This window comes from Thalassophryne amazonica, chromosome 22 (assembly GCF_902500255.1).
Source record: "Thalassophryne amazonica chromosome 22, fThaAma1.1, whole genome shotgun sequence".
NCBI classification, from domain to species: Eukaryota; Metazoa; Chordata; class Actinopteri; order Batrachoidiformes; family Batrachoididae; genus Thalassophryne; species Thalassophryne amazonica.
Genome location: NC_047124.1, coordinates 26,387,301 through 26,415,065, shown reverse-complemented (window position 1 = coordinate 26,415,065; position 27,765 = coordinate 26,387,301). Strand labels below are relative to the sequence as shown.

General features: G+C 40.7%; 1 protein-coding gene across 1 annotated transcript; it reads right to left on the bottom strand.

The window, feature by feature from the left end:
* Positions 1 to 182: 182 nt before the first annotated feature.
* nudt4b (nudix (nucleoside diphosphate linked moiety X)-type motif 4b) lies at positions 183 to 27,533 on the bottom strand. Its single transcript, XM_034163526.1, has 5 exons — positions 27,193 to 27,533; positions 5,800 to 5,910; positions 3,530 to 3,574; positions 2,313 to 2,400; positions 183 to 517 (listed from the first exon to the last, which is right to left on the bottom strand). The coding sequence occupies exons 1-5, from the start codon at positions 27,316 to 27,318 to the stop codon at positions 309 to 311; spliced, it is 579 nt and encodes a 192-aa protein (XP_034019417.1). The 5' UTR covers positions 27,319 to 27,533; the 3' UTR covers positions 183 to 308.
* Between the last annotated feature and the right edge of the window lie 232 nt (positions 27,534 to 27,765).

Here is a 27,765-nt window from a genome sequence, read left to right as displayed (position 1 = left end):
ATGACAGTGTGCTTAAAAAACAAAAAGATATCAAAAAAGTGACAGCAAGGCATTCCTTCACGCCAGCAGTCTGCAGATCCTCTTCTCACAGTTTGACTTGTTGAAGCTGTAGTTCTTTTTGCGATCAGAGGTGTGAGCTTTGCCAACTTTTCCTGCTTAGTAATGAGTTTGTTTTTGTTTGCTTTTTTTAAACATATTTCCAGCATCATCTTTGGTCTGTCCTGGAGATCAGATTAGAAAATGTACACCAGAGCCGTCACGTATCATTCTGACTACAGACTTTGCGTGGGACGGGGCTACGTGCAGTCCTATCTGCAGGAGGATGCCAGCATGCTCCCGGCTGGGGGCGCGGTGGCGCTGTAATGTGGGCAGTTGTCGTTTCCCGACGGGCTCGGGAGAATGGTGTTTCCGTTGGTGGGGGAGCAGCTCAGCCTCCGCAGGTACTCGGCGTGAATGGGTTTGTGGATCTGCAGCACTTTTATGGCCTCTTCCACAGTAAACCACTCCCGCTTGCGACCTGCAGAGGGCGACAGCACATAAAACAGGACTCCACACTCAGTTGTCCACCCCTAAATACTGATGTGTGGAAACTCATCCACCAGATTCAGATGAGTCACACAGTCTGGATCACTTTGTGCAGACTGGTAGTGTGGGAAAGTGCCCGTCTTTGTTTTAAATCTCTCGGGACAAAATGTGGAAAACTGGCTTTTAATAGCAAAGAATGCTTTAGATAAAATGTAGAATACAGGCGTCAATCTGGGTTACAATAATAAAGTCATGATCTCGCTTTTCTAGTTGTGATCATGAAGTTCTATAGGACCTTTAGACCAAAAGGTCTTGACAAACTGTTTCCAGGCTTTGTATATCTCTGTAAAATAGATTGTGGGGGACGTTGTGCCCATCCAAGATGTTTCTCCAGACGTTTTTGACTGACCATATTTCTGGAGTACAAGTTGCAGATTGTTTTACTAATTGGGAAGTCCTGCAAATCGTACTGTGTTGCAACTTTAATACCGAAAATGCATGCATTCATTATTATCCAGGAATCAACGCATTAAAAAAAAAAAAAAGAACCACCAATAATAAGAAAAACAAAAATCCCAAATTAAAAAGATTTAAATAAATAAAAATCAAATTGACACTTTTTTAAACAGCATTTCCAACTGTGAATCAGCATTCCATGTTCATTTAAATAAAGTAACATGCAGACGGTCAGTCTCTTATTTTTGGAATTGAAGTCCTTTTGACATTCATCACAAACTGAGGGCTTTCTACAACGTAATCCACTGTTCAGTTCTTCATCAGTGTCCATCTGACTTTTTTTTTAATCTAAAATGGTAAATGGACTATTTATATAGCACTTTTCCATCTGCATCAGATGCTCAAAGCGCTTTACAATAATGCCTCATATCCACCCGATGCATCAAATAAAAGCAAATACGTTGTCTGTCACACATGTTAAGTAACAGCACATGCTGTGGTGTGTACATGTGCTACACTGAGCTCCTGTCTCTTGTTAAGCTCACCTCCAGGGAAACACTGTGTTCCACATACTTTGACAGGTGCACAGTAATTCTCCACCACTAGACCATCACTAAGCGTTGGGCTTCAGACCAGAGGATCCTCGGTTCAAACCCAGTCTGGGCAGACAATCACAGAGGGCCCTTGGGCAAGGTCCTTTAATCCCCAAGTTGCTCCCAGTGTTGTAGTGGAGCACCTTGCATGGCAGTACCCTGATGTGTGTGTGGGAATGTGAGGCATCATTGTAAAGCGCTTTGAGCTTCTGTTATAGATGGAAAAGCACGATAAAAATGCAGTCCACTTACCATGTTTCTGTGAGAGAACACTTAGTACATTTTAGCCCTTAAATAATGCTAAAGGTTCCCCAATTATCCCTGAATTATGCCAATTAATAATTCAAAAGCTTTAAAAGGTAATTTCATCTTTTTATGTCATATTTCATCCTGTATGAAAAGGATTCGTCTCTGTGCGTAAACTGGTGACCCAACGATATCAGTCACGCAATTAATAAAAACTGAAATTAACCTATTTTTAAATATCTTTAAGGAAATAAAGCAGACATTCTAAGTGACTTGACAGCTTTTAATTTTAAAGGAATATACGAAATGTGGAAAATCAAGGTAGATAGTTTTTATGCCCAAGACTGCAATGACGCAGTATATTAAATGGAACAAATATGAACCCTACAGAATACTGTAAGAAGAACCCCACCACACACACCAAAAACCAAGTAGTAATCCAATGCTGCACAATGCTGCAAACACTGTTGAGTGTGTGTAGGTAAATCGTACCGATGTTGACGGAGTCTTCCCAGGCGTCCAGTGTTTCTGTGACCGTTAACACATACACATACGTCCGGTGCTTCCGGTCCTGGTTGTGCTGTGAGGATTACAAAGAAATAAAAGTGTATACTTAGTGATAAGATTATACAGCTGAGTGCTACAACATGTTTATACCTCTATTTTTTACTGTCACTTATTGTGTTTAAATGTGTAATTTGACTGAACTTTGATCATTTCCTCGTGTTGAAATGGGTCCATTGACGGCACATCCAGTAAAGTATTCACAGCGCTTCACTTTTTCTACATTTTGTTATGTTACAGCCTTATTCCCCCAAATCCTTAATCCCCCATTTGTTCCCGGTGTGTAGTGAGTACCTTTTATGGGAGCACCCTCACACTGGCGTGAATGTGAGGCATTATTTGTAAAGCACTTTGAGCGTTTGATGCAGATGTTAAAGCGCTATATACCGTAAATGCAGTCCATTTTAATTCTACGCACACTACCCCATAATGACAATGTGAAAAAAGTCTTGGGATTTTTGCAAACTTATTAACAGGCTTGTCTCAGGGCACAAAAACATCTCTGCTGCTTTGAAGGTACTAATGACCACAGTGGCCTCCATCACGCATAAATGGAAGAAGTTCAGATCCAAAAGGACTTTTCCAAGAGCTGGCTGTTCATCTAAACTGAACAATCGGGGAGAAGAGCCTTAGTCAGGTAGGTGACGAAGAACCTGATGGTTACTCTGTTAGAGCTCAAAATGCCCAAAGATAGGTGCACCAAGCCTGTGGCATCACAGAAGATCTGAGGTTGTAATTTCTACCAAAGGTCCATCACCAAAGTATTGAGCAAAGGCTTTCAATACTTATGTACATGTGATTTTAGCTTCTTTTTTTTTTCTCAGAAATTTGCAAAAATGTCAAACTTTTTTCATGTCATTATGAAATGTTGTGAATAGAATTGTTTTTTTGGGGGGGGGGGGGGGGGGGGGGGTTACTCCATTTTGGAATAAGGCTGCAACATAAAATGTGGAAAAAGTGAAGTGCTATGAATACTTTCCAGATGCACTGTATTCCTTATTCTAACATTAGGTATTCAAAAGGTACAGTATGTTGACAACTAGGTACACACTGTTCAAAAGTTCAGTATTTGAGGATTTTTAGACAGGTTTATATTAAAGGAGCTCTTAACTTCTTAAAAATATACTTTGTTGTGAAAATTTTACCTCAAAGACTCCAAGCAGGCGGCCAAGTTTCCCCTTCACACCGGCCTACGGAATAAACAGAAACACAAAATATAATTGTGTTTCATACAGGACACATGACATAACTTTTGAGATTTTAAATTTCTAGCAACAATGTCCTTAGAATGAAATTAAATACCCCGAAGGTGGAAACATAATATTACTTTAATGCCGACATACAAATATTTCACATTTAAAGCAAAAGCTGTAATTTTCTCACTATGGAACCAATGACAGCATTATAGCTAAACTTAGTATTATTTATTACCAGAGGCCATCAAATATGGACATCAGATATTGCAAAGGCGTTTCGTCCATCCATCGGTGCTCAGTGTAAGTCCAGTCCCATTACTGCCAGTCTTCAAATTTGTAGGGAACATTCTTGGGATGCAAACCTTGGACAAGTTCAGAAATGGCTAACTTTGACCAATTTTAAGATGCTAAAGAGTCACATTCTGTTCCTATTTTTAATGGTAGGGTGACCAAACGTCCCGTTTTCCCAGGACATGTCCTGTTTACACATTCTGTCTTGGTCATCCTGGGTTTTTTCCATAACAACTGTCTATCCATACAGAGGAAGCATACGTTAAATGTATTGAAATTACAAGGTATTTTTGAGTAAAGTTGGAGTGAGTATCTCACTGCCAGGCTGAGTGTCCTGGTTTTCGGTAATCAAAATATGGTCACCCTATTTTATGGCCATGATGTCGCAGCTGTAGCATGGTGATGTCACTTTCTGGTGTTGTTGGCTAACGTCGCTTCATTTTTGGCTAGAAAGAACACATTCTCATATATTATGTAAAAGCTCACGTGAAATAAACACTTCTGAAACCGAAAATGCCGTTTTTGGAACCTAATAACACCTCTGGAGTGATTTATAAAACATTTCACAGTCGCCAACTTCCGCTAACTCAAAGCCAACTTCCTATGGAGTTAAATGTCTCATTAATACCTGCAAATGCACAGAGGGTGAGCTACAAATATTCCTTGATTTTCACAACTTCCACTCGACAAAAGCTCAAGTACACGCACACACACGGCCTCCTGCAGATGCCGTTAAAAAGTAAATATAATTTTGATTGATTGATAGATGGATAGAGGGGCTTTATTGAACACGTACAAATTGTATGCAAGACTAATTAAATACCACAAATTATAAATAACTCAATGCCCATACGGCAGAGGGTATTTTAGCATTGTGTTATATTTACTTCCGTCTTTTGCTGTGACAATTCTAAATGTTAAGCAATAAACATAATTACATTTCTTTGCCAACAGCTGCTTCATGTAGATGAAGCTCACAGGAAACAAAATCCTAATTTGACATCTGAACCTGTCCTTTGCCTGCTCCCTGCTCATCATACTTCACAAGTGTCACTGTCACACTGATGCGTCCAGTGGGCCGGACTCCAGGAAAGCAAAGGAATCCAGCGAGGATCCAAGTTTAGACCACTGACACAGTTGAGAACACAAGGTCCTCAAGTACAGACTTCTGGAATCCCTCTAGACTTCATAGTCACCCAGAGATTGACACCGTGGCCTTTCTAAAACCTCGCCCCCTCTGCATGCACAAGGCGGCCACCGGCATGGATCCACAGTCCTTCGGTTCCAGTGGATTCAACAGATTTTAGTTTGGAGTTGTCAAAATACCAAAATATGGAGTGACACCACTCAAGTACCTCAGAACAGATGCAATACTAACGTGGTTTGCTCTTGTCTGCCCACAGAGCTAAGCCGGGAGAGATACACGTTTTGATTTGGAACATGTTTTACACTGGCTGTCGCTCCTGATCAAACTCCAGTTGTGGATGGAGAAACGTGCAGATTCTGGTGTTCCTAAACTGTTTCATCGCCAAGTGCTCACCAGGAAATCTGACCAATCAGGTATATGGCATAGCTGCATGGATGTGATACTGATGCCAAAACACAAACTTAAAATGTTATTTAAAAGTACTGAAATTCCACATTAGACATCAGAAAATGGAAATCAGGCCTTTAGAGTGATCCTTATTAACAATGCAGGAAATGTTGATATTTCTGATACTACAACAACAACCTCCTGTGTTTTCTATCAATTAACTACCCTGTGATCTATGTGACCATTTGTTGAAATAATAATAAAAAAATACCCTTTGTCCTCACATTCTGCTTTGAGAAGTCAATTTTTTTTTTTTTTTTTTTTTTTTTTTTTTTTTTTTTTTTTTTTAAAGCAGAGACTCAGTTGATAAGACATTAAAACAAATTTTACTCACCTCCTCTAAGACCTCTCGTACTGCGGCACCAGACGGCTCCTCTTCGGGCTCCATCCCTCCTCCAGGGACGATCCACTGGTCTGGATATCGACTGCTGCTGATCAACAGGACCTGACAAAGAAAGCACGACTTTAAAAACCAAGAAAAAATAATAATGTAATGCCTTCATTCTGATGTACAGTAACAACTGTCCGTGTACCAAATGAACACATCAGGAATAGCCAGGACCTGCTCGCCCATACTGGCTTTACAGAACACTTTGGAAGGGATTTACATTTATATTTCTTCCCAGTCAAACAAACAGGGGTGAAAACATAACCTCCGCCCAACGTATCCTGATAGTCATGAACTGATTCAATTTTCAAGGTCTAAAGTCAGGAAAAATCCCTTTCTTTTAACATTGAACAAATATTCTTAAATTCCCAACTCTGTCAAACAAAATAGAATTTTTTGAAAGTGTTATGTAGGATGGTGTCCTTTATCGACTCAAGGTTTGATCCGGATCTGATCCAGATTACAGATTTTGTGGCCATTTAAATTTAACACTGAAAACCCAAATTAGTGTATATTTTACATTATATCTTAATCAAACATGCCCCAATCACTCTCATATTTAAAAGTGAGGTGCAGACTGGCACTCACCACTGCCTGCCAAAGTTTGATCAAGATCTGATCTGGATGACAGATTTTGTATCCATTTAAATTTAACATTGAAAACCCCATGTAATGTATATTTTAAAATTATATCTTAATCAAATGTGCCCCAATCACTCTCATATTTGAAAGTGAAGTGCAGACTGGCACTCACTATCACCTGATAAAGTTTGATCCAGATCTGGTCCAGATTGTGGATTTTCCGGACTGGCACTCACTATCACTTGACAAAGTTTGATCCGGATCTGGTCCAGATTGTGGATTTTCCAGAGATTTGAATTTAACATTGAAAAGGCCATTTAATGTACATTTTGCATTATATCTCAAACAAAAGTGCCTCAATCACCTCAGTTTGATCCACATCTGATCTGTATTGCGGATTTAGCAGATATTTGAGTTTAACATTGAAAACCCCTTTTGATCTATACTCGTATTTTGTATTATATTTTTATCTTATGAAAAGCCACTTCAAAACAGGACTTTGACCTTCAAAGTTTTTTCCAAGGTAAAAATTTATGGAACTGGAAAAACTAGTGTTGGAGGTTTGCTCTCTAGTTTATACTGTATTTGTACCATCTTTACTGTAAATGACTAAAACTGTTTTATTTTTCAATTAAATGAATTATTGCCTCATCATCGCCAACAACCTCCCACTGCACAACAAGAGTTCTGCTTTGGCATCCAGCATGACAGTTTTTCTGCAGTCAACATGCGAATGCAGCATTACACAGATGACCTTGTGTACAGAGTTTCCCCTTGATATATAAAGGGTTTGTCAAGATATCACATACACAAAGTTTCAGCAACTCTGCCAACAATTAGGCTCCAAACACTGCAACGTGCAACTTGTGCAAGGTCTTAATAAGGGGACCTTGCCTACCCAAATTTCCACCTTGATAAATGAAGTCCATTTCATGACACCTCATACACACTGAGGCAGACATACTGACACCAGGGTTATTAAAAAGTGTAAAAAAAAAATGGGTCTTGAGTTTGCTTTTAAAAATAAACATTCTCTGCTGCCCTCAGAAAGCCATTATGCCGGGCCAGAGAAGAATGACTCACTGTGGGGCTTTTGTTCCCGACTTTGAGGACACTTAAATGGCCAGAAGCAGAAGACCTGAGGTTTCTAGATGGTTCACACATAAAAGGATAAGCCTGATAAACTAAAGCTTTTAAATATAGAAAGGAAATGGGGAAAAACAAAAACAAAACAGCACAATCCTGAAGCAAACCCGTAAGCAGTGCAGGGAGTAAAATTGTAGTACGTGGCTCTCTTTCTGGTTACTGTCAACTTGTGCATCTGGGTGTTGCAGTAATTGCAATTTAGCTATATCCCTTTTTAGTGCAGCAGATAATATTTGCAGAGGAATCCTTCAATCCGGTTACAAGCACCAAAGTTTGACTGTGTATACCTTTTGGTACATATTTTAGAAAATAATGTTAGCCATTTGAATCTTCAATAGGGATCCTTGTAGGGGTCAATAAAAATGTTCCAATCATATTGAAAGCTATACCACATTATGTGTCTGATCACAATGATGCCAAAAAGGTATAGTTTGGACTATCTGTGACTGAATGGTTCTGGAGTTATGGGGTAAAAACAGCAAGTAAGTAAGTTTATTTATGAGGTCTATTAGATAATAAACCGACTATATGGGTTTGAATGACGTGCGAATACACCAATCATGCTTGAACCCTCGTGCGCACGCATGAGTTTTTTCACGCATGTCGGTGACGTCATTTCCCTGTGGGCAGGCCTTGAGTGAGATGTGGTCCCGCCCTCTCGGCTGAATTCCTTTGTTTCACACGCTGCTCGAGCTGGCGCGCATCGCTTTATCAAATTTTTTCTGGACCTGTGAGGAATATCCGAGTGGACACTATTCGAGAAATTAAGCTGGTTTTCAGTGAAAAGTTTAACGGCTGATGAGAGATTATGGGGTGTTTCTGTCGGTGTAAGGACTTCCCACAGATGTGGGACGTCCTGCAGCGCTTCCAGGCACCGTCGGGCTGTGTCGAGCTGAAACATCCTAATTTAAGGCTTAATTCACCCAGGACGTCGTTGAAAGAACAGAGAAGAGTCAGAAGAGGCCGGCATTAGGACTTTATGCGGACATTCCACTGTTTAAGGACATTTTTTAATGAAAGACGTGCGCACCAAATTCGCCGAGTCATTTCCGTGACGACCGACGAATCTGTGTGCGCCGCGACAGGAAAAAACCTCCGTGTTGAAAACCATTTGTAAAATTCAGGCGGCTTTTGATGGCTTTCAACAAGTGAGTAACTCGAGAAATTGTTTAACAGCTTGGGCATGTTCCAACTTGCCCGTTAAGGTTTTCCAACGGAGGTGTTTTTCCTGTCGCGACCCCCGCGGTAGGGTCCGGCCCGACATGCGACTCTGCCCGCACGTTCTCTCATTACAAAATGTCCGTTAACAATGGAATGTCCGAATAAACTCCTCATGCGACTTCTTCTGAAAGTTCTCTGACGACTCCTGGGTCAACAGAGCCTGAAATGTGGAAGTTTTCAACTTGAAACGGCGAGACGCTGCCGCCTCGAAGCGCAGAGATCGCCGTCAGACGCCGTGGGCCGTCCTTACGTGCGACACTACCAGACCAAAATCTCTCAGCCGTTAAAATGTTTACCCAAAACCAGCTGAATTTATCGAATGGTGTCCACTCAGTTGTGCCTTACAGTTTTGAAAAAATTTTGATCAAACAAAGCAGCAGTCTGAGCCATTCCTAAACAATGAAAAATCGACGAGAGCGTGGGCCACTCCTCACTCAAAGACTGCCCACAGGCGAATGACGTAACCGACAGGCGTGAAAAAACTCTTGCATGCCCACGAGGGTTCAAGCATGTCTGATGTAATCACACGTGATTCAAATCCATATGGTTTTTGAAAAAAATAATAAGGTCGGATACTTTTTCTAATAGACCTCGTATATAGCACCTTTCACAGACAAGGAAAGTCACAAGGTGCTTCACAAAAGACACAGATAAAAATTCTGAGAATAAAAGACAATGTACATCACAATAAAATAACTCTAAGACACACACAGTGGTCATAAAACAGCCCTCTCACTACTAAGGTTTGAATGTCTGGAGAAATAGAAGGGTTTTAAGTTTGCTCTTAAAAACATTGACAGAGTCCAGCGAATGAAGAGGACAAAGGGAGATCATTCCAGAGCCTCGGCGGCAACGGCCTGGAAAGAGCAATCTCCTCGGGTCTTAAGTGGGTACGAGGGACCCTCAGAAGGTTCTGATCCACTGACCTCAGGCTCCGAGCGGAAGAGTCGGGACATAACAGGTCTCTAATGCAGGAGGGAGCCTGGCCATGCAAAGCTCTAAAAGTCAACACTAGGATCTTAAAATGGAAACGCAACAACACTGGGAGCCAATGAAGAGACTTTAAAATAGGAGAGATATGAGCCCTTCTGCTTGAGCGAGGATAGCAGCCTTGCTGCAGAATTTTTGGACCTGCTGCAGATGGGACAGCTCCTTTTGTTCAGACAGGAAAACAAAACTGTTGCAGTAGTCCAACGAGAAGATACAAGGCATGAATAATCAACTCACGGTCATCTTTTGAAACAACTGATCTGAGTTTGTAAATCTTCCTCAGCTGGTAGAAACAGTTTTTGGTTAGCTGCTTGGAATGATGCTCAAATGACATTTCTTTATCAAAGATAACACCTAGGTTTCTCAGGCTAGATTTTGCAGATGAGCTCAAAAGACCTAAAATACTGTTTAATCCCAGGACTGACATCAGGGGCAACCACCAGCCCTCAGTTTTATCCGAATTTAACTGCAGTGAATTTGCACCGAGCCATTGTTTAATTTTCTCAAGGCAGTTCAGTAGAGTCTCCAATTTCTGGATCTCAGGGGCTTAAATGAGCAGTAAATTTGGATGTCATCAGCAAATAAATGATAAGAACAACTAACTCCAGGATAATCTTTCCCAAGGGGAAAACAGAGCAAAAACAAAACTGGCCCCAAAACAGAACCCTGGGGTACACCACACATCAAACTGGCAGAGTCAGAAATTATCTGATTTGCAGTGACACTAAAGCTACAACCTGAGAAGAGATGAACCACGCTAGAACAACTCCCTGACAAACCAACCAAACTGCGTAGTCTTGTTTGCAGGATTTTATGATCGACAATGTCAAATGCGGAGGAGAGGTCTAATAGGACTAGAACGGTGCATTTTCCACAATCCGCAGACATCAAAATATCACTAGATACTTTGAGTAGGGCGGTTTCTGTAGGGTGATGCCTGCGGAAACCAGACTGATAGGTGTCAAACATGTTGGAAGTCACTAAGAAGGAAATTAGCTGATCATAAACCACCTTCTCCAAGACTATGACAGGAATGGAAGTTTGGAGATAGGGCGGACATTTTTCAGATCAGAAGGGTCCAGATTAGACTTTGAGAAGTGGTTCCACAAATGCATGTTTAAAAGAGCTGGGAAAAACACCAGAAGACAGGGAGACATTTATCAACTTGGTAACCCAGGGGCCAATGACATCAAACACATTAACAAGGAGTCTACACGGTAGCACATCAGAAGAACATACAGAGGGCTTCATCCTGGTTATCAAAGCTGAGACATCAGCCTGTGTTACAGGATTAAAATGTCCATGTACAAGGAGCAGGCTCAACAACATCAGGGACACCTTATGTGTGCAAAGGGAGATTAGCTTTGACATCCTGAATTTTGCAGACAAAAAACTTAAGGTTTTAAGCTTTGCAGGATACAGGTGTTAATGGAGCAACAGGACACACAATTGAGCTGATAGTGTCAAACAGCACCTGGGGTTTTTTCTTATTTAAGATGATAAGCTGACGAAAATATTCAGATGTGGCATTTTTTATCATTTCATTTAAAGAGGACATAAGTTCCCTGAGGTGCAACCTATGGACCTCAAGGTTAGAAGACTTCCACAAACGCTCAGTTTTCCGACATAGTTGCTTCAAATCTTGGATACAGTCATTAAGCCAAGGATTTATGGTCTGCAAGCAAGCATGGCGACAAAGGTCACTTTCAGTGTGTACGGGGTCAAAAGTTAAAGTTGCTCCAATTATGGTAAAACATGTTGCAAATTATTGGTTGAGTTAGTAGGATTTTAAAAAGGAATAGTTTGTACCATCTGTCATGCTTAGTTATCATGTTACGGGGTAACATATGTCACATGTCAGAATCCAATGGACGTCGAGATTGTTTGACCTTTACTTTGGAGACCAAACATTCAACACAGTCAGAACTATTCCATTTGTTAATCCTATTCAACCAATAATTTGCATCATGTTTTACCATAATTGGAGCAACTTTAACTTTGACCGCTGTACAAACTGAAACTGACCTTTGTCACCATTTTTGCTGTTTTTACCCCATAACATTCAGTCACAGATAGTCCAAACTATACCTTTTTGGAATCTTTGTGATCAGACACATAATGTGGTATGGATTTCAATAAGACTGGAACATTTTTTTGACCCCATGCAGTTCTTCAATAGACCCCTACTTGGTCCCCTATTGAAAATTCAGACAGCTAGTTATTTTTCTACAATATGTACCAAAAGGTATACACAGTCAAACTTTGCTGCTTGTAACTGGATTTGAACGATTCTTGCAGTTATCTGATGTACTATTTAGGGACAACTGCAATTTTGGAAAGTTGTGCGCTAATGTCTCTCGATTGGTAAGGGTAAATTATTAGTGCAATTATTGTGTTGCCGATGCTCATTCAAAGCCAGAACTGATCAGGTTCTAAACGAGACAGCCTGAACTGAGGAAACAATGCCTGCCAACCTAACCGGAATGCATCAAACGCCCCCCTCGAAGCATCCAGCGGGACTTAAATTACACCACACTTGCAGTGTACAGTGATACACACAGATCACATGTGCCTGTAATTTGGGCCGTATCCATATAGCAACCACAGCAACACACAAACAGCTGCTGTAACCATTAACACATTAGCCTGGAGCAATTCAACATCTCATTAAACACAATCTGGAACAACATAACTGAAGGGGAAAAAAAAAAGTCTATACACATAACTTAATTTCTTGTTAAACTTTTTCCCCCTGAATTTTTAATGACATCACGACACAAAAGTATCATTTCATATGATTAAAAAAATGCAATAAATCAAAGAGAAACTAGCAGATTGCACGACAGGTGGTGGCGCCAACCTTTGCCACCCACCTGATCACCGTATCTGCCACCAGAGTCAGTCTGTCGGTTAATCCTAACTCCACCCTCGAGCACCTTCACTTATTCTCATCTTAACTGAGCAGGAACCAGACAATTTGGATGTCACACACGGGGAACTTTGAGCACTCGACTGCACGTGCTGCGCTCAGCCGAACCAGCCACCTGCCGATTACCACCAGATCTAAGGTAGCATGGCGGGAGAGAGGCGTAACAACGTCGCATGTGTGGAATAATGTTGAGCATGATGTCGAGGAGGACACAGCATGCCCAGAACACAGTTTCCGGGAACAGGAAGGTTATGAGTATAACTGTGTACTGTAGACCATAAACTACGCAAGTGTGTTTACAGAAGACATGATGCGCATAAAGATGAACTCGTGTCGGACAGGTTTGGGATATTTTTCAAGATGCTGGAAGAGGTGGCTGAACTGCCAAATGTCCAAAGTTTGAGACGCCTTAGAATTTTGATAAAGGAAAAATAATAAATACAGCCAACCGACCGAGCAGATTTATATCATCATGTATATTAAACAGTGATTTATACACATTAATATTCTAATTTTTGTACAAGTCGTCCTATCTGCGCCACCATAACGTACTCAAGGGGGCAACCAATTATCAGCACAGATATTCATTAGTATGGTTTTCAGTATCGGTATTTTCTTTTTCCAGTGGGACAATTTCATTTTAAAATGCACTACTTTGGCTCCAATGCTGCAGTCACTAATTTCTTGACTTTCAGAATGTCCCTCCCACAGCACGACCTGATTAGTTAGATGTCATGATCAACGCTAAAGGCTACTGCACCAGAAGGGCACTTAAGAACCAGGAGTGCAGACTAGAGCTGCATTACCTGTATTTATTAATTTATTTGTTCACAATAAAAAGCTGTCTGTAGCTCTCTGCACTTTTTGTGTGAATGTCATGTTGAAAAGGTCCTGTGAATTAAGTACACTTTTTTTTTTACACTACAGGGAAATCTCTGTTATCACCTCCTACATTAGTAATGATCAGTATCAGTCCTGAAAAAGTGCTATCAGTCTATCACTAATACACACCCTGAATTTAAAGTAAATCATAAAGTATTATGCATTACAAAAAAGCCTTTGGTCTCAGTAAAATGCAAATATATACCAAACAACCCAACAATTTAGTACTCCTGATGTGCAACTTAAATGTGTACCAGGTACTGTGAAGGCATCACCAAATACCTCTGTCCAACAACAGCCCTATCTGGCTTCATGACTCCAAAAGCTCTTCCAGTGGGCAGTCAGCAGTCCTCAATCTTCCCCTCCCCTGATAACAGGATGCCATTCTACTGCGATCACCCACGATCCAAAAATGGGATGAAATGGCTTAATGGATAGGCTCCAGGCTGGCTTATAAAGTGCAGACCTGGCAACTGGCTGGTTTATTATAGTTGCAGACCTAGCAACCCCAAAAACAAAAGAAAGGAGCTGTGCTCTTGGCCAGACCAAATCAAAAACTGGAACAAAAGCTGCTTCAGCTTCAAATTTTTACCGCGATGAGCACGATCAAATAACTTTCACTCCAAACACCCCGTTTAAAGATGTTCGAACATCACTGAATCCATTAAGCCCATGAATACCTGGTAGTTACCACATACTACCAATGATTTTGAGAATTGGGATGAAATTTTGAATAGTCAAAAAAAAAAACAAAACAAAAAAAAAAAAAACCCAGACCCTGATTTCAATTTAGTGCCAATGAAGGCCGTACTACTACTATGTACACCAAGTTGTTCAAGACTGACAAAGATGGATTACTGTAATGTTTCAAAATTTGCCTGATTTTCTATTCAGGATTAAACGTAAGGAACGGTGCTCTGTGGATTAGCTACATAACAGCATGGCTGACAGAAACACTCGCTCATTTCTGCAGAATGACACCAAGAAGCAACTCCGGTGGCTGTATCAGGAGCAACAGTGCTTTGTCAATCAAACCAAAACACACAATAGGGAAAAAGTAAAGCGGACAGCTTACCAAACAACCCTAACAATAGAGTCCTCTTATTTATTCTGGAGATAAAGCATGCACACCAAGTGTTTTTATTTATTTTATTTTTTAAGTCTTACCATGTCCCTGTACAGGTCATATTTAAAGGAGACCTGCATTGAAAAAAAATGCAGTCAGATTTTTTGAACAAAAAATGACTTACATTTACACATGAGATCCTTCTGAATGTAGTAAAGTAAATCTGCAAGCCCAGATCTGTCATTCAACAGAGAAATCTTCATTTGAAAATGACAAATTTACAGCTAACATTTAGCCCTCCGCAAATTGTCCTCTCATCATGGACGCTGCCGAGACGTCATGGACAAGACCCTCTCCCAGCATGCATTGCGCCAACTGTAATTTGTGGATTTACGTCAGTTTGCATCTGCAACCTTTTTCTTGTCTTATACGAAGGATCTACTTTTTTAAAACTTCATATTGTCTTGCGGCACGTTTGGTGAGTACACATTTCTTTTATTTGTGCTTGGACTTTTTCATACGCCCGTTTGAGTGGTGACGTAATGAAAATCTACTGTCTTTCGCCTCAGTACCATCGCGGGATATGGAGGCGAGATCCGCAAAGAATCCCAGTCATTAAAAATACATAAACCTCTCTCAGCGTCCATGGAGCTCTGGGGCTCCGATTGCCGAGACGTGCGGTGCTGTGGATTTTGCCGCAAGAAGTCTGTCCTTGCAGCAACAGGTGTACCGGCCGTTTCGCATTAAAACAGCGAGCGTAATCTCAGGACTTGTGCCAAGTCTGCTGCAGCTCCATTCAGTAGACAGAGAGGTGATGCTGGTGTTGTGCACACAGGCTGCAAAGCAGACACGGGCGGTGTGAGTGGCCCGTGTTGGCGGTTAACGAGCTCGTTAAAGAGCCCGCAGACTTAATAAGGACAGCGGAGGCAGAGAGCAGGAGAGGAAGAACGGCGCCCACTGTCGATGTCGTTGCTGATCTGAGCACACAGATCTGTATCTCACATTCATTGCAGCTTACTTTTGGATGTTGAAACCAGGACATGTATAAGTAACATTACTAACAGATAAAATCAATTTCAATGCGGGATCGGACTGAAGACGGGAGTGCGTTGTCTTGTCCCTGACATCATGGAAATGATACGGCTATACAAACTGTTTTCACAGAGGGCTAAATTTTAGCTGCAAATTTGTCATTTTTTAACGAAGATTTCTCCGCTGAATTACAAATTTTGGCTTACAGATTTACTTTACTGCATTCACAAGGGTCATATAAATACATATCAGCTATTTCTTTCTGAAATCTGACCACATTTATTTCAATGCAGGTCTACTTTAACATTACACAGCCACCAAACAACACTATATGTACTGTTATTTGATTTGATTCGATTCTCTCTCTGGTGCCGCTGCCGTCCTGGCCTTATTGTGTGCATGGACAGCTGCTGTTTCATTATAGTAGTTGTGCTGCTGCGCTGCAGCCAGTGGGAATTAAAAGGGAGCTCTCTGGTGTCAACATGTCCCAAGCCCACAGTGCGGACGTATACAAAACAAAAGCCACCGTGAACAAAGTCGCACTGTAGCTGCTCTCTCGTTGCCACAGTGGAATATTCTCATTTGCACAAACAAAAGGGTACAGCAAACGTTGCATCCAGACGTGCTTAATGAATATAGAGCAGTGGAGCAACATCTTACAAACTCTATATAATTAAGAATCACTTTCTTCACATCTTCTGGCAAACACACTTACAGGAATCAGAGTGGAGACATCAGCAGGGGTTTGCAATATTAATGCATGCAAGCATGATCGATCCAACATCACAACAAACTTAAATCTGCAAGCGTACATGCATCCATACCCAAAAACGTCATGTAGCAGCAAATATGGCATGAAAATAAAATGTAGAAGTTTGCTTGTTTTGTTTTTTTAAACTGCTTGGCTGCCTTTTATGAAAACTCGCACCATCCTGACAGTTCCTGGGTCAGCCGGGCCCACTGCTCAACACAAACAAAAACTCCCATTTATATTTGGAAAGAGGTGCAGGGTGAATGAGTTCCGTTTCCTAGTGACTTAAAAGGGTTTTGCAACAAAAACCCCTCTCAGGGGCCCACCAAAGTGAACAAGGAGGTAGGGATGTTCTGGGGGATCATGCACAAAACCTCATCTGCACAATTAAACAAGATGTAAATGTTGGAACCAATAAACATTAAAAACACCCTCTGATCCAAAACTGCAAAGGCGGCTCCAGAAATATGGATGGGGTGCCCAATACTACCATTAAAATTCAAGTTATGGGGCTATTCCACAGAGCGCTGTTCCCTCCCGCTTAATCCTGAATAAGGATGGGTACTGATAAGATTTTATCGATAGATGCCATTATTGATTCTGCTCATCGATCCGATTCCTTATCGATTCCCTTATTGATACCTCTTGTGAATTTTGTACCAAAAGTAGGCTTTACGGGTTTTCTATATATTTCATTGAGTCTTAAAGTAAATAAATATGAAATTGGTCATTGTAGGGGGTTGGTCCTGTCTACTACAGGAGGGAGGTGGACCGGCTTGGAGCTCAACGCCCAGAAAACAGTGGAGATGATCGTGGACTTCAGGAAAGCGACAGCCCCCCCGCCCTCACCAACAGCCCCATCACCACTGTGGTCCGTCACCGCTTCCTCGGCACCACCATCACCCAGGACCTCAAGTGGGAGTCAACCATCAGCTCCCTCATCAAGAAGGCCCAGCAGAGGATGTACTTCCTGCGGCAGCTGAAGAAGGCCAAGCTGCCTGCCCAGCTGATGGTGCAGTTCTACACGACCATCATCGAGTCCATCCTCTGCTCCTCCATCACGGTGTGGTACGCCGGGGCCACAGCCAGGGACAGACAGACTGCAGCGCATTGTGGCCTCTGCTGAGAAGGTGATCGGCTGTAGCCTTCCATCTCTCCACAACCTGCACATCTCCAGGACTCTGGGCTGAGCAGGTCGGATCACAGCTGACCCTTCTCACCCTGCACACGGTCTATTCAAACTACTCCCCTCGGGCAGGAGGCTACGGTCCATCCGGACCAGAACCTCCCGCCATAAGAACAGTTTCTTCCCCTCTGCCGTTAGACTCATGAACTCCTCATAACTCAGTCACCTTAAGCTTAACTCTGTCACTTTATCATGGGTCACTTTAGACAGTGTACTTTGGTTTTAATTGCACTCCTCCCACTGCACTGTTTTTTTCTGTTTCTGTGTTTTTCTGTTGCACACAGCCTTTCATATTTCTTTTTTTTATCTTATATTTTATCTTATTTTGACACATATGTTATATTTTATCTTAGCATTTTATCTCTTCTTAATGTTTCACCATTGTACCGAAGCAAATTCCTAGTCTGTGAATCCTGTTCACTGGCAATGGCAATAAACTTCTTCTGATTCTGGTATCCTTGATCTCTGGACATAAATAAAAATAAACAAAATGGTGTTTCTCTTTGAAGTTATTAATTCCAACTGGATTCTATCGTTCTAACTTGACTCGGCAGAGAGCTGCGCAGCGTTTGGAGCTGTGTGAACAGAATGGAGGATGATTCTCGTTTCTTTCTCACAACAAGACAGGAGTCCCAGTTAGTAACTTTAATCCGCACAAAAGTGACTCACGATTTCACATATTCAGGGATGAAAGTGGTGAAAAACAAAAAAAGCTGAAACCCAAAATTACCCCCCAACACCACCTGCACAAAAATGTTTGAATTCTAGAAGCTCTGAAATGCAATCTGGGACTATTCCAGACAATAAATTGCAGTGAGTGCAGCATCCATTTAGTGAAAAAAACAACAACAAAAAAACAAAACAACTTTCCTTATTCAAATTCATTCCAGTAGTATTCTGCTCTTACTAGGATGCAGCAGTTTTCTAGTTTGGCAGATAATTCTGGAGGAAATCACTGAAGAAATGAACACATTGAAAGTATGGTTTGACCGAAACAAACTGTCATTAAACTTAAATAAGACAGGGATGAAATGGAGGTGTAAGAGTCACTAGGTGTTCACAGGAAACATTTATTTATTTATGTTCATTGTTAGTTGGTTTTATATTTTCTGTTGTGTTTTTATTCAGGTTCTTTTTGTCTCTTTCTCTAAAATTGTATATAATCATTAGATTAGTTATTATTACTATTATTGTTGTGCTTGCTATTATTAATATATAAAAAATACATTTAAAAAATATTACAATTTGTAATACATTTGACTCTTATGACAAACGCTTGACAGCTGCAACTGCTTAATGCTAATTTTAACATTGAAAATGCCATAGACATGCTAACATTTTAGCATCAGTCCCATTTTTAAGTTATAAAATACATCAACTGTTTCAGAAGACCATAACAGGTCAGTTTAACATAAAAAACGTAAATAATACTCACAGCCATATGCTCTTTAGGGTTTTAGCGGGGGAAAGTGAAAGAAAGAAAGAAAGAAAAAAAAAAAAAAAAAAAAAAATCAATCAACGAAGCAATGATCGAATCACCGCTTCGATCTGCGAATCACCGCTTCGATCTGCGAATCACCGCTTCGATCTGCGAATCACCGCTTCGATCTGCGAATCACCGCTTCGATCTGCGAATCACCGCTTCGATCTGCGAATCACCGCTTCGATCTGCGAATCACCGCTTCGATTGCTTCAAGGTTCAAAGCAAAGCCACGCTGCAGAAAAGTTGATTACAGACCCGCTGCAGGGTCTGTAATCAATGTAGAGAAATTATAATTTTCCTGACAAACACCCCCAAAAACAACGGCCACTCTGAAGGACCAATAAGAGAATCATTAAGTAAAAAGGATATTGATGCCGGTGGATCGAATTATTTCTTAACGATACCCGAAAGGAACCGGTTCTCGATACCCATCCCTAATCATGAATAGCAGATAAGGACACGTTTTCAAGAATCATAGTAACTTCTTGATCCATCTTTATCCTTTCTGAACAAACTTGGTATAGGCTACATGGTAGTTGCGATCATCGCCAGCATCAGATTTGAAATCAGGATGTAATTTTTGAACTGTTCAAAATTTCATCCTGATTTTCAAAATTGTTAAGCATACATGGTAACTTCGGGGTATTTGTAGTCGTAACAGCATCAATCATGTTTGAACTTCTTTAAACAGGGTATTCGTAGTGACGAAAGCTTGAATTCGAAGCCAAAGCAGTATTTTTTTGTTTTTTGTGGATTTTGTTCAAAGTTGAACAGCTCAAGCTTCTTTTTTTTTATTTGAGTGGGTTGCCAGTTCTGCACTTTATAAGTCAGCCAGGTAGGAGGCAAGCTGGATTAAGCCATTTCATCCCATTTTTTGCTCTTTTTTTGTATCGCGGGCGATCGTAGTAGAACAGCACCCAGTGGAATTGCCCTAATAAGTTTTACTTTACTTGAGTGGGAGCATTCTGTTGCACATTAATGTTTACTTTTCTACTTTTTCTGCGTTTTCAGAAAATACCCTGTGAAACTTTACAAATTTCTAATATAGTCACTACAACTCTACACCGTAGCAAAAATAAAATAAAAAATAAATAAATTCACGCTCTTAGCTCTGTCAGATACAAGCAATGAAAAGCACCCAATATATACCCTGAACCATCCCTTAGTTATGCTGCTATAGACGTAGACTGCTGGGGGGTTCCCATGATGCACTGTTTCTTTCTCTTTTTGCTCTGTATGCACCACTCTGCATTTAATCATTAGTGATCGATCTCTGCTCCCCTCCACAGCATGTCTTTTTCCTGGTTCTCTCCCTCAGCCCCAACCAGTCCCAGCAGAAGACTGCCCCTCCCTGAGCCTGGTTCTGCTGGAGGTTTCTTCCTGTTAAAAGGGAGTTTTTCCTTCCCACTGTAGCCAAGTGCTTGCTCACAGGGGGTCGTTTTGACCGTTGGGGTTTTACATAATTATTGTATGGCCTTGCCTTACAATATAAAGCGCCTTGGGGCAACTGTTTGTTGTGATTTGGCGCTATATAAAAAAATTGATTGATTGATTGATACATTAAAAAAGGTGTTTTTTTATTTAAGAAAAACTTGGGAGGAAACAAATAAATAAATAGATACATAAAAATAAAAAAGCTGAATCCACGTCAAAACTTACTTTATAATTTCTAAAATCTGTACAAAAATACACTTTCTATTCCTCATCAGGATGAATTCTATTTTGCAAAAACTGCTACAAAATCAGTCACAAGTGCAATATTCTTGTGTGCTCTTCTCACACAGTCCCACACAGTTCTCACCCTGATACAAGACTCGACCCCAGCTTAGCCACACAGCCGTAACACTGCGGCGCACTAGCCCCTGTAAAACTGCCACCGATGTAACATATGGGCCACAAGAGTGACTCCTCTGACAAGGCATCAACAGAACAGCATGCAGGAATACTCTGGATGCCAAACACCTCCTCCTTTACCGAGGAGGAACTGCTGCAGCTGTCAGATAAAGAACTCTCCAAATGCCAGGTGCTGGAAGACAAGAATGTCTCAAAGACACTGGAGTAGTAGAGTTACCCAGGCATGCACAAATACATACAACATCTGAAGCATGATTATTTTCAGTTATTTCATGAGTGGAATAACCCAAATTGCAGGGAGGCACCTGGGGACCAGACATATGATAGTCGGGCTCAGCCAGAAAAAAAAAAAAACTCCATGTGTTCTCGCCACCTGAAAGCCTGGTGTGCTGATCTACAGGCAGCGGACAGAATGACACTCAGAGATACAGGACTTTGCAGAGGATAGGGAAGTGCAGGATGCACTGCTTGGTTGGCTGCTATCAATACCCAGAAAGCATCAGAACATGAATGAATGAATGAATATTGTGACTAACATGCCATAATACAGTATCACCAACACAGTGGCACCTGTGGGATAAATGACAAAATCTTTTGTGCTTCCAAACAATGTGGTCCCAAGTCTATGTGTCAAGGTTGGTTTGTGGTTGTATGTCACAAATAGGTATACACAAGAGGGTGGATTTGTTACGCTCCAATATTTTTTCAGCATTCAATTTGGATTTTCTTGGCTTGTAATGAAGACATCTGAATAAATCTAGTACCATTTTGTTCCTTATTGTCTTGGCTTATATAACTGGCAATAGCTGTGGAGTTAGGGGACATAAACTAAAAAAAAGTCAGCGGTGGAGAGGAGGCAGCGGAGGGGGTAAATACACTATGTATTGCTAACAGCTGGAAACCTCGGTTTGGTTCAATGATTTGCCCCCAAGTGTCTCGAGCGACAATACCTGTCACTCGAGACACCTGGGGGTAGGGATGGGTATTGATAAGATTTTATCGATATCGATGCCAATATCGATTCCGCTTATTGAGTCGGTTCCTTATCGACACTGAACTGACCTGGCTATGTGCTTTAAGAAGTCTCCTTGGTGTAATTAGAGACTTGGACTGTCCTGTATATTGAAATAGCAATTTCTGCCCATGAAAAGGGTAAAAATTTTTGTTGATTTTTAAAGCTTGGGGCATGGACCTTCAAGTACATAATTTGTAGAGTTGATGGTTTTATCTGAAAGAGGCATCGTTCTACTTTTTTTTTTTTTTTTTTTTTTTTTGCAAAAAGAGACAGTTGTGTTGAGTATCAAGTGAAATATGACCAATTCATCACAGGTACCCTGTGTTAAGAAAACAGACAAAACAGTTTCATGATCTAATGTATTTTCCATTAAATCTGAAGTGTTTAATCTCTAAAATCTCAAGTTTAAAACTGAGTTCTGCTGTTTTGATTGGATTTCCTGAAAGTAATGTAATGAAATATCAAAAAATTAAAATTTGATATTTCTGACCATGTAATACAAATTGACACCTATTTGTGACATGCGGCCATGTAAAAAAACAAAAAAAAACAAAAAAAAACACACATACATACATATATACATACGTATACATACATACACATACATACATACATATATATATATTCAGTTAGTGTTTGTCGAAATATGACCGCGCTTCCCATTTGGCAACTCGTAGACCATCTAAACCATGTAGATCATATTACTGTGAGACTTAGTCTGAATATCAACATTGCCAGTTTGTTTGTTTGTTTATTTATTTATTAGTATTGTGCAAAAATTTGTAAGCCATGAACACTGTTTAAGACTTTCCCACAAAATCCAACGTGGTGGAAAATCTGTTTACACTGGAAATTTTACATCATTGGTGCACAGAACTCTGCTTGAGCCAAAGAATCCAACAGTACCTTATTTTTTTAAATTTGCATGTATTGTTCAAAACTTCCATGCATAAAAACACCTCCATATGTGATCCATTGGTGGCACCAGATTGTTTGAGGTGCAGACATGAGACTTTGTAAAAAGAGTGATGGACACACCAGTAAGTGCTCCAAATTACACCACTTTTTAACCATGTAGATATCTAGTGGTGGAATGAAACACGACATACAGAACGAGGCCCTCTAGTATATCACCCATCCAGGCCTCAGCCAGTGGGAAATGAAATAACAATAAATAAATAAAAATGCATTTTTTGTTCTATTTAGAGTTTCCAGTTCAGCTAACCTGCCTGTCTTTGAAGGCAAGATGAAGCACCTGGAGGGAAGCCAGGCAGACAGGAGGAGAACCTGCAAACTCCACAAAAAAAAAAAAAAAAAAAAAAAAAAAAGCACCAGGTGGGATTCAAACCTGGGACCTTCAAGCTACAAGGCAGCAGAGTTAATCACTTATCCACTAATGCCATGTCTTCATGGCCCCAATTAAATTAATTATAATCATCAAAGACAAGTAAGGAGCAAAGCTATATAGACACCCCCCCATATCAATACCGAACCATATTACGTTTATGTATAGCCATCTGGGAGGAGAGGCGTTAATGAGATTTTGTTAGGGAAGGACAGAGGTGATGGACGAACCCCAGTCCTACAGCTCCCTTGATGTGGAGCTAAAAATGGAAGCACAAATCAGCAAATAGTGTAAAGCCATCAATCAAACCGTACCCTAGACTTCATGGTTTTTAAGGAGGACTTCCTCTGTGCCACTCGAGCATGAAGCTGCCTGAGACTCACTAATAAAGGCCCCCTGACACTTGCACGACTTTGAGCCGCACACATCGTCGTGATGATCCCACCCGCTGTGTTCCCACCCGCTGTGTTCCCAGTTGGATGCTGCAGTTTGTTCCACTGGCTGCCACGGCCACGCGTTGTGCACTGGACGCTGCGTATATAAAATAATTATTTTGCAGCGGATTAATCATTTTCGCTTCAAGTTGGCTGTTGAAAACGCCTCTAATCGCTTCCGGAATCACAGAGGACTGCTGCGGCTGCAGTTATCTCTTTCTTGCGTGCACTGAACAAGGTGGAGAAAGCATTTGGAACCGTCTAAAAAGGTAATTATTTGTAATGTTTATATTCTAATAGCTTGGTAAGACAGTTGCATGTTCTTTCCTTCTTGTGTGCAGCTGTAAAAGTGTGCGTATGATAGATATAACATCTCGTTATAGTTGATCAGACAAGCTGCGCTGTGATGCGGTGCACTGACACAATCACTCGCACTCACGCAGTGTTTTTGAATTGCTTGCGCAATGTTCACGTGATTAATGTATGATGGAGATTTTGAACATCTCAAAATTTTCTTTGCACACTTGCACGAAGCTGCGCACAGTTTACGAGTTTGAGACGATTTTACTCGCATGCACAGCAGAGTGCGTGCAAGTGTGCGGACCAGAGTCATGCAAGTGTCATAATCAGCAAAAGGTCTTGTCTCATGCACCCTCTCCAATCAGAGCCACTGAAGCTTGAATGATCTCCTGCAGAGTGATAATCTGAGCTCCCTGTATGGGTACAGAGACTCTTAAGTCTTACTGTCATCATGATGTAAAGTGATTATTAATTAAAACAGCAGGCATGCAGGCACCCTGCTCGGCCCCCTCAGGTTGCTGGTTTCTCCCTGTTAGGAGTTTAATTGCCGTCACAGGGTGTCTCACCCTGAGGGCTCGACTTTCTCTCCAAAACAAAACACTTAGGCTTCGAGTGCAGCTCTGATTTCACACACGGGTCTCCTGTGTGACTGTTTCTGTGCAGACTGATGGATTCAACTGTTGTATTAATGTCACACAGCCCCAACATCTAATCAGAGCCCTGAAGAGAAAAAAAAAAAAAAACACAACAACTAAAAATCTCCATCAGGGCACAGTGCAACTGCCCTCAGAGCTTCACACCGTGTTACCTCTGATTTCATGAGCAGACATGCCTGTCAGAGCCTGAAAATCCTGAGTGGAACGGTCACACCTACTGTACATGTTTTTGTTGTTGCAATATTTCCTGCTGTGTCCTGCGATTACCAATTATTTCCACAGGTATCAGAATTAGAGCACAAACATGTTTACATGTATTGTTTTTTTGGGGGGGGGGCAGGTGATGTCAGAAAGCTGCATGCAGAAGTATGGCAAAGAAAAATTTAATGTGGATTTAAAAAAAACAACAACAACAACACCACCACCAAATTTCTTATGATCATGGTTGTCAAGGTGCTTGCATTTAAAACTTAATTAATCATGAGTCTCACTGGTGCACCATGTGCAAGAACAGATGCTGAGGGCGTGTGTGTGTGTGTGTGTGTGTGTGTGTGTGTGTGTGTCATCTTCAGAGTGTTGTATAGCCAACCACTGGAGTGGAGGAGTGTAGTTCTGCCAGAATGAGCAGTTACATAGTAGATTGCATAACAGTTTGTTTATGCCACTATCATTATAAAAAAAAGGTTAATTTAAAGGTATTTTTATACAGCACAAATAAATGAGATTACGCTGATGATTTTGAGCCAAATACTTGAGACGATCATGTTTGTTTGTCATTCTGACATTGAACATTGAGAGAAAAAAAACAAAACAAAACACAGACTTTGGTTTCTACCAAGGGTGTACCTTGGATATTTTTTTGGGGGTGGGGGGTGCAGAACTCCAGCCTGCATCCATGGATGCATGAAAATTAATTCAAGTATCATTATGTTACACATAGCACAATATTGCTTGTCAATAATGGAGTATTTAGTCTGTTTTTCAGGCACAGAATAGTCAGTCATTCCCGTTAGCGATCAAAAAAAAAATACTGTAACCGAGGAAGTCTATTGCTCATTTCAACAGCCAAGATCCATCTCTTCTAAATAAATTCGAAATTTGAGGATTTACAACTGTGTTTTGACATATCAGTCACCTTGCATCTGAAAGACTTACAGAACATAGTTCCAACAGTAGGCCGCCACGCAGTTGCATCATCAGCATTTTTCGAGTGGTTTCAAAGCATTTCTGGTTTTGAATCACTTTGAATGCTGGTGCCAAACAGCAGTCAGACCGTTGCATGAAATTACTGTCAAAGCGATGGCATCACAAAGCAAAGAGGTCTGGTTTTCATTATGACATCATAAGGTAGGATGGTTGGATTTTTTTTTTCTTATGACATCACCAGATTTAAGTTACGTCAGAGTTACAGCGGTGTAAAAGTTTTAGATACTCTCAAATTAGGAAAATAAAGTACCATTTGGTATTTTCCCCAGTGAAATGTATAAACAAATGGTGCCAAATTACACCTGTATACACAAAACTTTCTTCACCGCCCAGTACAAACCAATTTTCTCATAGATTGTCAAGTTCACCACCTAAAATTAGATATTTTAAGGATTAAAAGTGGGTAGACCTTTAACTCATTTTGATGTAAACCTGTTTCCATAATTTTTTGTACAGCACTGTAGATTTTTTTGTATTTAATAGTTTTTTTTTTCCTTTCTGACAGGAAGAAGGATAGGAACCATGGAGAAAGTGGTTTATGACATCACAAAGAAACTAATGAAGTGCAAACCTTATTTTAAGGCATCCCACTAGAAATCACACAAATGCCAATAAATAAATTACCTCCGAGGCAGAGTTTTTAAGTTTTCATCTGTATATGAAAACAATACAAAAAAAAATGCTATGTCATTTTACACAAAGTCAAGGTCCCTTTAAATATCATCCACTGAATGCCCGCCTAGGATGCGACAATCTTATTTTAAAAACTCATATATACATTTAGATACTTTCTGGCATTAGATAAGCATGTTTTGTAACACTGCCGTGGCCTATTTTCTTATCTATTTACTCAACACTGGGGGCCTTAAAACCCCTTTTAAAGAAAACGTGCAGCAGAGCGCCTCGCCCCCTCCGTCTCAACCAATCAAATTAGCAAAAAATGAAAAAAACAAAACATTACAACAGAAGCCGGGATGCACCTTCAGAATAAAACACTGCTGTTAAATCAAAGCATCGCTTCGGCGTGTAGTTCCGACCACGGGTTTTATTGTGAAAGTTCTCACCAAGCATTATGCACATACTGTCGCGCGCTTAGCAAATCTAATTTTTCTCTTTTTTAACAGTTCCTAAACCGAAATATTGAAACAATATTCTCGCCCTTTCATTTTATGCATTTTTTAAAACTATACATGTTTAAAATATATATATATATATATTTTTATATATATATATGCTTTTTGAATGAATAGCGGCACCTCACCTCTTCTTCACGTTCGTTCTTGAAGCACAAACACGCCGCTCGTTTTCTGAAGCCCTCACCGTCGTAGGTCCTGGTCTGGTTCGGCTTCAGCTTCATCCCGAATTTATTCAGGCAGAACCGGCACATCAAAAAAAAGGGGGGGAGGAGGGGGGTATCCGACAGTTACCAGCCGAGATGCCGCAATGTCGTTGCGCCAGTCTGTGGCGGATTCCTCCGCGTAGCGAAGGAGCTGTGGGTCCAAATGTCTCCGTCCAACACCGTTTACTTAAACTATGCTTCAATGACACGTTTCTTATCCGCGTCCGAAGCATTTGCCGACTCCTCTGACATGCTCTGCGTCCACCTTTATATCACTTTACCGACGGTGACGTCGGCGACGACGCGGCAGTACATCTGTCAAACCACGCCCACTTATTTCACCGAAGTGCTCACACGTTTTTGTTTTGATTTGTTGTGTTAGCTATTTGTTGTGATATAATATATATAGATATAATTATATTAGATCTTTATTTTTATATTTGAATTTTTTAAAATATATTATTTTATTTTTTATTTATATCTGTCATCTATGAA